The sequence below is a fragment of the Ornithodoros turicata genome, chromosome 2 (assembly GCF_037126465.1).
Source record: "Ornithodoros turicata isolate Travis chromosome 2, ASM3712646v1, whole genome shotgun sequence".
In the NCBI taxonomy this organism is placed as follows: domain Eukaryota; kingdom Metazoa; phylum Arthropoda; class Arachnida; order Ixodida; family Argasidae; genus Ornithodoros; species Ornithodoros turicata.
The window spans coordinates 110,523,237-110,536,510 of record NC_088202.1 but is presented as its reverse complement, the minus strand read 5'-3'; the positions used below and the strand labels follow the sequence as shown (position 1 = coordinate 110,536,510).

General features: G+C 42.5%; 1 protein-coding gene across 4 annotated transcripts in view; it reads right to left on the bottom strand.

The window, feature by feature from the left end:
- Positions 1-13,274, bottom strand: part of LOC135385954 (AP-4 complex subunit epsilon-1-like) — a 36,337-nt gene that overhangs the window by 7,866 nt on the left and 15,197 nt on the right. For 2 of the 4 annotated variants that reach the window (XM_064615608.1, XM_064615606.1), the window contains exons 2-12: positions 8,659-8,730; positions 8,347-8,470; positions 5,094-5,167; positions 4,902-5,023; positions 3,889-4,054; positions 3,618-3,781; positions 3,364-3,437; positions 3,084-3,209; positions 2,892-3,004; positions 2,086-2,225; positions 425-537 (exon numbers count right to left, since the gene is read on the bottom strand). In XM_064615608.1, coding sequence (XP_064471678.1) covers positions 425-537; positions 2,086-2,225; positions 2,892-3,004; positions 3,084-3,209; positions 3,364-3,437; positions 3,618-3,781; positions 3,889-4,054; positions 4,902-5,023; positions 5,094-5,167; positions 8,347-8,470; positions 8,659-8,730 — 1,288 coding nt within the window. Of the gene's footprint in view, positions 1-424; positions 538-2,085; positions 2,226-2,891; positions 3,005-3,083; positions 3,210-3,363; positions 3,438-3,617; positions 3,782-3,888; positions 4,055-4,901; positions 5,024-5,093; positions 5,168-8,346; positions 8,471-8,658; positions 8,731-13,274 lie in introns of those variants that run through there. The other 2 variants (XM_064615607.1, XM_064615609.1) reach the window with 2 other exon arrangements.

Sequence of the window (13,274 nt, the reverse complement as noted above, 5' to 3'; positions counted from 1 at the left end):
TTTACTTCAAGGCTGTCACTGCATCCAAATGAAAACCTTGTGTACATTGTTAATCGTGATGCAGCGTCTCATTTTTACAATATCTGAAAAACTTTGTGAATTGATTCCACACAGTTTTTTTTTTTCTAACCTCCTAAAAAACCACAAATTTTCCAGAAATTGGCAACTGTGATAAGCACCCTCCCATTTTCACAAAAAAAAACTAGGAGAAGTTGGAAACCCTAGTCATAGGCCATCACAAAGGACACGTGAAGACGTCTCGCACAGCGGCATAATATGCGCCCGACATTCATAGGCAGACAAACACAAGGCCAATACATGACACATCCTATATATCAAACTGCACATTTTGTGCATGACACTGCCTTCCCCATGACCAACACTTCTTTGTACACACACAGAGGAAAACTTGTTTGTTGCTCACCTATATTAAACTTACTGATAAATTGGAACACAATATCTTCCGATACCAGATGGGGAGCTGCAAACAGCAATGTAGCAAACGTCTCAGTTGAACAATTGACATCACCCGGATATGTAACAAAAGTTAAGGTATTTACATTCAGAGGCAGAGAATTTTCAATCTGCCGGGGGGAGGGGGGGGGGCACAACACCCCCTCCACACATAGAGGGCGGGTAGAGCGTGAGGAATTCCGTGTTGTGACGTTATGAGACAAATTTTTACAGGATTTTCACGTTCACTCGAATGAAACACGCGATTCTTCGGATATCCCTTGAAACATTCATCTCAAGTGCGTTGTCTTCCTTGAGGGGAGGGGGCATGCCCCCCCCCCCCCCCTTGGGAAAGAGTCGAGGGAGGCTCAGGACCCTAAGCCCCCCACAGGCAGCGGCTATGGTTACATTGCTACAAGGGCTGTGCGAACAGTACAAATGTCGAATACAAATCGAATAGGAATATTGCAAATATTTGACTTCGAATATCGATTCGAATAATGACTTAAAGCAATCCTGTTTACTGCAATGTGTACATACAACCACATTTTGATACCCAGAGAAATATGTAGGGAAGCATCAACTATGAAAGGACGAGGAAAAAGTTGCCACTCCCATAAGACAATTTACACTGCCAGTAGTTTTGAGTGTACCCTACTCATGGTCAAGTTCCTCAAGATCAGATGGTGTATTTTATGCAGCGTGACTCACACAAAGTCACGTACCATCATACGCTTAGCAGCAACACCTTGAACTCGATGGTGGATGTAAGGTGGCTTTAGGTCAGACCCAGAAAGCTACGATTTGCTCGCGGCGCCCGCATATCACCCATGATGCTCTCTCGTTGGTCCCGTCAGCTTAACCTGCGCCGTTATGTCATGGCAGGCGGTAGAGACGCGGCACAATATGACGTCTCTAAAAAGTGACGTCTTTGCCAGGCATCGCTGCTCCCATTAGAGCTCTGAACCTCCACCTTTCATGACTAGACCCTGATGTTTTAGGGTTAAACCCGATTTTTCCCCGAATTTGCTCCCCGAATTGAGGTTCACCTATCTAGGGTTAAACCCGATTTCTACCTGCAAAACTGCACCTAGGCTAGGCACCTCAAGGCATCGACATACTACTTTCTCACAAAATACGCGACTGCCCCTTACTTCTGGCACTCTGGATAAACGGTACAGTGAACATTTATTCTACAATAATGCCCGATTTCTCCCCGAACTCAGATAGTAATTTTTCTGCCCGAATTTGTATGAATTTTTTTACATAAATTTACTGACCGGATTTCTACCCCCCATATTTGGAAAAATATAAAACCCGAAAACTTCAGGGTCTATTCATGACACTAAACTGACGTACATTGAGTACTATAGTTCCAACTATCTTTCATGTTGAACCTGCTGCTCTCATGTGGCAGCGGTTACTTCTGCTTTATGACAAATGTGATGGCTGGGACACCTCCTGTCGTGTTCACAACTGCCGCTTTTAAGGAGCTTGCTCGAGATACTGGGGTGTAGTTCGATACGTTCAGGTGCAGCAATGGAATATCCCAAGCAACCGCCTTACCATCTCCAACGAACCATGCTATAATGCAGTATTAATGTGCTGTTCCACATCTCGTTAAAAGGATATTTGTCTAAGAGGTGCAGGACCTTCTGTACAATAGCTGATTGGGTAGACTCGTCTGGAGTAGAAACTAGTAACTTCATAATGCGATTCACAATCACCGTCACATTCTGCTGGTTTGCCATTGTCACAAGCAGATTTAATGTCTGAAATGAGAATATGTCGTCATCTGTAACAAGCATAGACACATCTACATAGTACCAAAGAAGAAACAAGTAGCGTAGCAACTTTCAGCATGTGGGTACACATGAATAACAGATGTGATATCCTTGAAAAAATTGCAGTTTCTGGACTGACACACAAAATATGAGAGGTGTGATGCCACATTTGATTCCGCTGCTGCAACCCCTAGAGACATCCTTATGACAAAGCTTGTAGTTTGTTTCTTCTTTTTTCTTCATAGTATTTCCCATATGTGACAAAAAAAAAAAAAGGCACCACAAGTTCCACTACAACAGTGCTCGAACATGCTGCTATAGACTGAAAACAGCACCACTGTTTTTGAGTCTAGGAAGGCACAGTCCTGATTGCACGGGTGCAATGGTGTTATGTGTCATTCACATATTTCCTTTCTTCTGAGGAATCCAAAAGTGTGAAGACTACAATGGAGTTTTACTAATGTGCAATGGTCAAGAAATGTGTGCATTCTTGTTTACATAAGCTTCTTTAAAGTTCTGCACTAGTGTCATGTTCCCACAAGAAACCAAACATCGATTGTGTGTAGCTGGCCCTCCTAGCCCTCTTTGTGGCATGCTACTAAAGCTGCAACCGTGCGTGTACAGTATTTTGGCATTGAAACTATAGAGGCCTACTTTTATTCTAACACTGTCATCTGGATGATGAAGGCAGTCGATGATCACATCCTGGCAGCGGACAGCTTCTGATGGGCAACACCTTGACAATATGTGCTCCAAAGCTTCTACCCCTAAAGGAATGTATACCAGTGTTACTGAATCTCTGATCACACACAAGGAGACGTAGACAAGGCGGTTGAGCTGACTTACCACAATAATTTAGGTTTGCATTGTTTGAACGAAGCATCTTTGAAACACATCCAATGGATATGTTTGCCAGAGTAGTACTGTTACTCATAACTTTACCAACTGTATTGACAGCTTCTAAGATGATTGCTGGAAGGCAAAACATCCTTTCTTACCTCCTGATGACTAGTTGCTCATCGTTCAAGAAATCCACTATCTTCAAAATGATTCATACATCATGGCCCATGTCCAGGAGAGAATCGTGCACTGGGCATGAGGTTCCACAAAATGAAATGATACTCACCATAATATATGCCATGAGTGACCTCTGTTGATTCAAGTGTCCTTTGCAGTACTTGAGCTAACATATTGTATTGCCTGCAGAATTGCATCAAAATGAAGGTGTTTCACATAACTGATAGGACAAGCTAGAACAATGGCAATATGTGTAAAGCGTGATACACAGAAGAGCCTAAATTTGTTAAACCATATTCACTGTAATTCGTACAGCTTCTGAGTGTAGCACAAATCCATTTAACTTCCAGGCAACTTTCTTACTCTGTGTGCAGTTTCAAGCGGCTGAACGTGACCAAGATAGAAATCTGGAGCCATGGCATTGCAATGCCGCCAAACTCATATTCAGACCCAACAGTTCGTTGTCGAAGCTGCGCATACACTTTCTCCAGAGGCAAATACAAGTGACTTAGGTCACCAGTGGCACTCTGCAAACAGAAATTCCCTTTATGCACTGTGATACTTTGTGAAGGAAATCACAAGGTCTTTTGTTTTTACTAGGGCCATGCCCATGTCAAATAGTAATGTTCTGTACCTCTGCTAAAGAGCAAAAACTGTGTATTGATGAGCACACAACCCTGAGGTCTGAATCGTCCAGGGCTTTCTTGAATGGTGGCAGCAGAAGCGAGGGAATGGTAGACACGCCAGACTGTGCATAGCAATGATGTAAGGCAAACGTAGCTGCCTTTCGCACAATGGCACTGAAATGCGGCAGCAGAATTATGACACGGCCACGACCTAGATTTTAGCAACCACACCATTTGCATCCCTGCCCAGAGCCACTTTCGAGGTTAGCAGCGCCACACGTCATTGGCTTTTTCAATTTCCGTAATGCCTTATACTCAAACCTATGTTAGGATTTTTTGCACACACCCTGCATGTCCCATGAAGCATCTGTTCGTGTGCAAGTTATAACTCGATAATCGTCGTCCATACTACATGCTTTGATGGGAGCAGTGCCATGGCTGCCATCTGCTACGGCAGTCTGCCTGCTTCTGCCATTCAACTGTCCAATTATGATGAAGATACTGCTAGATGATGTCCTGCACCCCCAGTGGATCATGTGGACAGGAACCTCCATTGGAGTTGCATACTATGACATGGTTCACATAATCTAGTAGTTCATCGACCCGGTAGACTTTGCTCTGAATTGACCATTCACATTCCTAAGACCAAGTGTATTTGAGCTTACTGTAAAGCTTCAGCTACACACAGAAGTCCAGCCACATGAAACACTATCAAATTTAATGCTGAGCACAAGTGGTTGTACTCGAAAGGCAAAAAAGCATGATACAATACTGACTGAAATCAGTTCAGAGCACTGGAAACTTGTATAGTGTCCGATATAACACAGGTGAACCATGAATTTAATGTCAACTTTAGAATGCGTACCCGCTTTCAAAATTTTAAGATCACAATTACATTCTCACTATCCTTTAAGATGTCAGCACTTGCAGGCATCACCAACACATTTTTTAACAATGTTGAGCTGTAAAGACACTGCACAGATATACATTTCTGGAAAGCAAGGGCACTCGTTCAATTTACCTAGAATGCCTTGTTTTCTCGAGTACAGGTGCCTGAAATGCTGTTGTCATTTCTCCATGAATGAGCTTTGGTATTGCCTCCAGTGCTGCAACGACTATTAGGGACACACTACTCGAAATGTCCTGAAAGCAAGACAATGAAAATTTACTGCGTGTTTCCAGCTATGTGACTTTGAACACTGAAGAAGTATACCCGCTGAAGAGTGTTGACGATTAGCAGCACAAGTTCATGGTCAGAGTGAAGCATAGTACAAGCTGCCATATATCCTGAAAAATGGTGCTTGTGTCAATTAAATTTCCACATGCATTACAGTGTATTACCAAGCAGTGTATATATACTGTGTAATTTGTTCCAATAAGAAGTAACCGTGCTTTTAAAAGCATAAATTGTTCAGGAAAGACGACCAACTTCGGTAAGACAGTAGCAGCATCAATTCCATCATAAGCAGGAACCACTGTCAATGCACCGCAAAGAGAGAAGCAGGCACAGTACGGTACGTCCTCCCCACCCATCCCATCACCTGGCAGGGCCAGAACCCCCTACACTACACTCAGAACACCACTGATATCCGATGAAGCCTAAAACATCATACTCGTATGTGAGTATAATTGAACCCCTGTATGCAATAAGGGGACAAGTCGACTTATATCCTTTTCAATATTTTAACTACAATGACATCTAAATATACCAGGTCACCCACAAAATGTACCCACCAAAGAAAATGTAAGGAGAGTATCGCAACAAATTGAACCGCTACAGGACTTTAGGAAATTGAAAATGCATGTGTATCGATGGGCAGACAGTCAGTTCAGGCCCCTTTTGTACACACTCATTCAAATGTGCATAGCTTAAATTTTGTTACAATGCCGACATAGACTTTGACTTCCGCTCAAGAGACATGTTCTTCCTGCCTCATGTGATCGTGTCAGCAGTACTACGCTAAGCATTGTAATCAGAAAAATGTGTACACTACGCTAATCATGCATATTATGCTGGTCGTCTGCTACATTATTTTCAAAAGTGTGCTCATTCAGCTATACAGTAAGCCCAATTGTGGCTGCTCTACTACACACATCCATCCTACCTGGCATCACCAATGTTCAGTCATAAAGGTCTCATGAAAATTGGTTTTTGCTGCACCAAAACCACGTGTATTATAGTATTGAGAAAGGAGATAAGTCATGCTCCTGGGTTTGGTTCATATCACACACGTACAGTTCGTGAGGTCTAGACCCCATGAGAGCTAGAGGTACCCGACGTTCTAATAACGCTGGGACGGGACCAGCCGGTCACACATTCTTTGAGCAACTCAGTCACACACTTGTTTCGATAACATCATTTATAAATCCCACTAGAACACTTGAGAGTCCAGACATAAAATTATGAAAAACTCAAACAATGTGGTGATGAGCAACATAAACATAAATAGACATCAAACTTGCGGTTATCGCAGTGTTCAATCTTGAGGTGGTGGCGGCTGGGAGTGCCTCGTCATGGTGGGGAGATGAAACAGAGACGACAGTGCCGGAGACTGTCCACATGACACAAATGATGGGTCCGTGGTTGAGACGCAGAAGGTAGAAACCACACTTCATCGGCCCAATACTGATACACAATTCCGAGGCGCCCGATACACCACTGAGGAGTGCAACCTTTCCTGGAGATTGTCCGATACCAACTAACTCGTTGTCAGGTTTCAGTTCCCGAACGCACAAACAAGCAGGTTCCCAGCATAGAACCTACGACGCCGGCTTGTCCGGAATTACGAAGGTCTTGCGATTCGCTGAGCAGTATATCCAAAGGGGTAGCCTAATGGCACTACACGTTAAACTTGGATTGCCAGGCCGTCCAAGGCCAACCCAAGCCGTGGAGACACTGTGCAGCAAACGAGTTACACTTGTGGCTGTTTCTGCCCCAAGGCTCCTGACAGTTCAATTCCTTCTAAGTCACGTACCCTAAAATGATGCTAAACAGGACATGCATGTAGAGTGGATACATACATGCATGGTACACACTTTGCATTCACTTTATTCGAGGAATACCAGCTGCAATTACCTTACCAAATATTCACTCAAACTTTTCTCAGTTTGAGACATTTCGACTCATCCCCTGGTTGTAAGCAGAGGTTCAATTAACACCGTATAACGTGATCAACGTCAGCAGAACCTAAAATCTGGAGAACGCTAAACATTAACTGGCAGTTCGGACTTCTCATCACTACACTAATGCTGCTGATGTACACAGCAGCAGTGATCAATGAGTGTTGCCTGATGGTCATGGAGTGGAGACTATGTAATACCAGCATGGCAGGAGCATGGGGTACCAACTAGAGCCCTGCACGGCCCCGCGGGCCGGGCCGGGCTTGTGATATGGGGTTATACGGGCCGACAAAATACGCCGGCACAGTGGGCCGGGCCGGGCCCGGGCCGACAAACATGTTTCCGAGAGTCAGACTTTGCCACGTCACACGGCTAACTCCACACAATGGAGGACTATTAGTTCATATCATCACCCGCTTGCGTCATTCCTGTGCATATATTTGCAAAGACAAGCAAAGGATACTGCATTATGCGTATGATTCGACCCTCTAGAACATTCTCAAAGCCACTTCACATTGCTCCTCACATATTTCACAATCACGTTGGCAAAGCTCGGTGAGAGGGGTAGGGACTGGGAGGAGGAGTTTGTGAACAGCATCCTCTACCTCCGCAAAAACTTGACAGTGTAACCACAATGCCCATGCCCGGATGCGTTCTGGATTTATTTTGATCTCGTGCTGTTACGGTGTTAAACCGCCAGCACTTGTATGTTTGTGGCCTTTTCTTCTCTTCTTATAAATTTACTTTTACATTTGTTTGATAAGCGCCAGAAACGCGTACGTCACGGCTGGAAATACTAGGGCGAGATCTACTCGCCGAGTCACCGTGCCGGGCTGAGCCGCATAAAAATATGAAGGTCCGGGTCGGGCCGGGCCATTTTTCGATGCGCCCGGGTCGGGTCAGGCCATGAAAAGACGGCCCGTGCAGGGCTATTGTAGCAACCTCTTAAAGTGGAATTTCAGTCAGTTTTGAGTACCATGCTAAGAGTATCATACTTTTGATATGAACTGTAGAAGTTTTTTTAAACAAATTCTATAAAGAAGTCATATAGTAAACAAGATTTTGCAAAGATTAAGAAACACTGGAACCATGAGCAGAACTCCACTCCACAAGGTGTCATTATCGTGCTTTACATGTGTCATGACACTTGTGATGGCCTGTGTGACGTTTTACTCTTGATCACACAGTGGTATAGAACAAAGTGGTATAGTGGGCTTGGTGGGCCATAAAGACTGGTAGCCACTCTTCACATGCGGTAAATATATCCCCACAGTGAGACAGTTATTTGCCACATTAGTTTGCATATCATCAAGGTGTAAACTACAATCTGGCAAAAAAGCACTCACCAAGTACTTTCTGTTTGACATTGCCTTGCTCCAGCAGCTTGACGGCGTGAATGTAAGCAAACGATGCAGAATAACCCAACATCTCCAGATACATGGCTTGCAGTAGGCAACCCTCTATATTACCCTGAAAAACATATTGGTAGCTCTTAGTGTCTGCACCTGACAATAAAAAAAAGACATTTATTCTTTCACCAATGCACCAGTCTACAAGAATCAATTAGCTACGTATATAATCAAGCTACAAGAACAAGTACAAAAAGGCAATAATGTTCTAACGAAAATTGCCGTTACATATTTGTTCCATGAACTTACTTGCTTCCCGTCATTATTTTTCATACTCGTTTCCAGGGCAGTGAGCTTCTTACGTAAAAGATGATCTTCATCCTAAAACAGAAAGAGCACATGACAGCCTTGGACATTTATCACCCTTACTCATGTACTAGACTCGAAACTCAGGAAACTTCTTTGGTAAATGGCATCAACTATACTTAGACACGTGCGCTTGTGGGTTTTATGTTGTCTTATTTTTAATTTTGCAGTAAAAATCACTTTTGGTTTCAGAAGCAGTAAAATAGGGGAAAATCAGAACGATACCACGTGGAAAAGTTTTGGAGAAAAATAAAACAGGCGCTTCTCAACATAAACACAAGATGTCAAGCAGCCTTTTAGAATTTCCTTCATAACTGGCATCAGTTGTACTTAGGCCTTTATGCTTGTGGCCTTTATGGACTCTCTTAAATATTGGGGGAAATATCAGGTTTGATTTCAGAATTGTAAAAGAAGGTGAAGTCTGGATGATATCAACTGGAAAAACAAATTTTTGTGTGAAAAAAAAAAAGAAAACGCATTTCTCCCATTACAGATGAACACAAGATGCCGAGCAGCTGTGCTGAATGAACTGTGCATGGCATTCTCAAGTTCCTTTATCAGTGGCAGGATCTGCACTTTGGAAACTTTATTTTTGGAGTGCCTTAGGGGGTTTACCCTGAATGTTGATAATGCAAAACAGCGGTACAAATTGGTTTTACCCTAAAACACACCACTCTCATTGTACTACGCTTGCCAACATGCCATTTTTTTCCAAAAGTCGTGCTTTACAGATGGGTGAATTGTAATTGGTTAGAAAGTGTGCCTTGTCACAGGAACTTAGCTCTCCTCTACAGCTACTGCATGTGTTCCACAATATTCAGAGCGGCACAATATGGCAAGTAGGGAAATGTAACATGCTAGGTAGGAAACGCGGATGTAGTCGCTTGGCGCAACGTGGCTCTCGTCTCATGAAAGCATCGCGCCCTGCGAGATACTGCACCACAAACAAGAAGGTTTTGACAAGAAACCAGTTAGACAGCCAATGGTCACTTCAAAATACTGTACATTTACGATACCATATATTTAGGGTGGTTATCTATGATTAAGCAAGATGGCAGATGCGTGACAAAGCTCTTTCCTCATTCCACCCCTGGACATGACCCACAGTAGCAACAGCAATGGCCGTGAATATAGGCAGGAAACCTGGGTGTCCTGCGGTGCAACAAACCTCACTTCACTATATCTAGGCAAGGTGAGCGAAACAGTTAATTAATTAATTAATTAATTCGGAAGCAGTGCACTTTCTTTTGCTTTGTTTGTTTCCAACAGTGATGGCAGTATCCCTGAATAAAAATCTACTGTCGTGCAGCTTGAAGACATCTGGGGACCGCAAAATACATGACAGGGCCCCGTATGCATTAACAATACAGTTTTCCTGGTAGTATATCCTGATTTATGGAATCAAAGGCCTTTGAGAAATCTATATAAACGCGAAGTGTTAACCTTTTGTTTTCGAGACCATTGAAAATTAGTTCTTCTCGGTTTAACAGTGCAAGCTCAGTGCACCGGCCTTTCCTAAAACCGTATTGTGATTTTGCATTTTGTTGTTCAGGAGAAATTCGTGAAAGAATTGTCCAGCTGCAAAAATATATTTCTTTTCTGAAATCTTGAAAAAGAAATAGGCAAGTGCGGTATTGGTCGATAATCCATGAGAATATTTCGATCTCTGCGTTTAAACAAAACAGTTTATGTTGCGATTTGTATATTGCATGGGAAGACACCAGTCGATCAGCACTTGAATCAGTCGATCTTGAATATGTGTGTCAGTATACGGGGACAATTAGGTATCCAACAAACTTAACTAACCTGAGCTTATACCAAAAATGCCACAGCTTTTACTATTACACAGACATTTAGTGAGAACATCATTTTCATTTATAGGACATAGGACATTCACAAAGTTATGATTAAAATGATCTGCCAGGGCAGTATACTACGTAGGGTATTTCCACTGATAACCACGTCTGATATCGCTACTGGGTTGTTACAACGGTGTAAAACATTGTTTATCTTTTTCCAAAGCACATGAGGCAATTTTAAACGAGACTTGTCAAACATGCGATGGCAATATAGTGTTCCTGGTAATGCCTTAGCACAGCATTCAACAGACTGAGATACGCTTTAAGTAGACATAGACTTTTGGGATTTAAAAAAAAATTCTTATGTAAGTGACCTTTCTTGCATGCCGTGCGAACATGTAAGGGCGTGATCCAAGGCTTTCGTATTTTAGTAGGCCTTTTATAGCTTTGTAGTGAAAAAAGTTTGGTAGATGCTGATAAATATTCTGGGAAATGCATCACAGGCATTCTCTGCCGAGTTCTCGGAACAAACAAAGCTCCAATCACCAACATGAACGCATTCCTGAAAGTTCAATAAAGCATTTTTCATTAATGCACTGGAAGGTTGAAATTCCATTAAATGGAGGTACAGCATGAACATATTCAGTGAACATAAATATGGGCGGGTCATCACTAATATCTGATGCTAGCTTCATTGGTACTGAAAATATCCAGTAATGCAACTGAGTTGACAGATACACGAGTTGGGCTTTTAATAACATTACAAAAACCGTACAAAGTGAGAATATTTTGGAAGGCTAAGGGAACATTATTATTTTCAAGAAGATTTATATTTATATCACCACCTCAGTACAGGCAGTAGTTATTATATTAGCACAAAAGATAAACAGAAGTTCGAGGCAGTTCATAAATTCATTTACACTTCTAGATAGAGGCCTAAATGAAATACAAAATATACGTGACCCTGACTGAGAGCATAGAAATTCCTAATCACTTACGCATTCAGAAAAGGAGACAATCTTTACACATGTTAAATGGGTTTATGTGAGCAGAGCAGTCTCAACATGTCTTCAAACTTCTCGACCAAAACATGAATTGTCATACCCCAGGAGGAAAGCCAGGTCCTTTTCCTACTTGGTTCAAGTTTCTCAGCATAACAATGTGAAAACTTATGTTAACACAGGAACGTAGGGTTGTGACATCATCAAACTGGACATATACTATTGTGAAGGAAAGAGAGCATATTCTCAGCTTGTGTATCCATCTGAAAGCTATTTACAACACCAGAAAGTTTAGCTGCACAATACGACACGACGCAGTCCGGTTATAAATAGCATCAGCAAATAAGATCAACGTCACTATTGGTTAAAACGCGAAAAACAGGCATGCTTTCTGTTTTGTGTGCAAAGATCCTACCATTCCTCATACACACATATTTCCACCCAGTCTGTCGTTTTCGTGCGATAGCAAAGGTGTTCAGTCATGTAAATGAGGCTAGCAGGCTAGCAGATGCAATGCGCTCCTTCTCGGATCTTTATTACACAGTGTCTTGTTTGACTCAACGGATAGATAGTAGTACAACTATATTCGTCATACTTTTATCATTTGATGCCAGAATTCTCTGACAAACTTTTTTACAGATATATGTAAAGCAAGTCTGTGCATGGGGATGCTGAAAAGTTACCTGCCTGACAAGGAAGAACGTGGCCTAGAGCTACAAACATTTATATAGTTCGACATATTAACCTCAAAGTTCAAATCATTCCCGAGGATTCTTTAACCCTTGAAAAAAGAAACCCAACATCTCTTAGAAGTATGCTTCGGCTGCTCCTATCACCTCGGAGCCCTCCGCGAATCTCTTCCGTTTCAACCCTTTTTCAGGGTTTCAGGATGTCTTGCCTACTTTGTAAGACAGTGCATTGACCTACAAAAGCAGAATGCCTTTCTGTAGCTTCCCGCGATGTTTTTCTTTCGAAGGCTCTCTTAAGTGACAGAGCCAGCTACATGCAGTACTGTGCTGCATGAGCTGTTTCACCCTCCAGAGATAGTCAGTGATCAAAACACCTTCCTTGTCGAAGAAAACTGCAGATCTTTTAGTGTCAAAATGCCCATGCTGAAAGTTGGCACACCACTTCTTCACGGTTGAGCATGATGGCCACTCGTCCCCTAATTTTTGCATCATGTCCTCACAGATTTCCCTTGGAGTTTTCTTCTGCATATGATCAAAAAGTTCAACCTCTGAATATTTCACGCTTGTAATGATTCTGTTGACAGCCTGAGCAAAAATGAATGCTTCACATTACAAGACTGCAATTTCTCTTATTTGTCTTGCTCTTTGTATCTACGATGACGAGATTGCGTTCGCATATCTGGGAGTGAGTATGGTCGATAACTTTTCAGCACACTCGTGTATGGATATCCTGCTATGAATTCATCGTACTTCAACAGGAACTTGGATCATACTATGCATAAGCTGAGATGACACCAATCATGAATTTTTCGTACATCACCTTGTCATATGACAATGCATAGCGGGTGAAATTAATGGGGAAAGCATGCCCATCTCCTTTGCTCTATGGTCACACTGCCAATGTCTAAGCTGCAATTTTCCCAGAAACAGAACTTTGTTGGGACGTACCGACCTTCTAGGGGAGGGGTAGGTTTATGGGTATATGCATTGGGAAACTAGCTGTATTGGACAATCATTTCGGCCAGAAAATTCATGGGGCGAATCCTGGTGTCCACGATACCTTCTAGCAT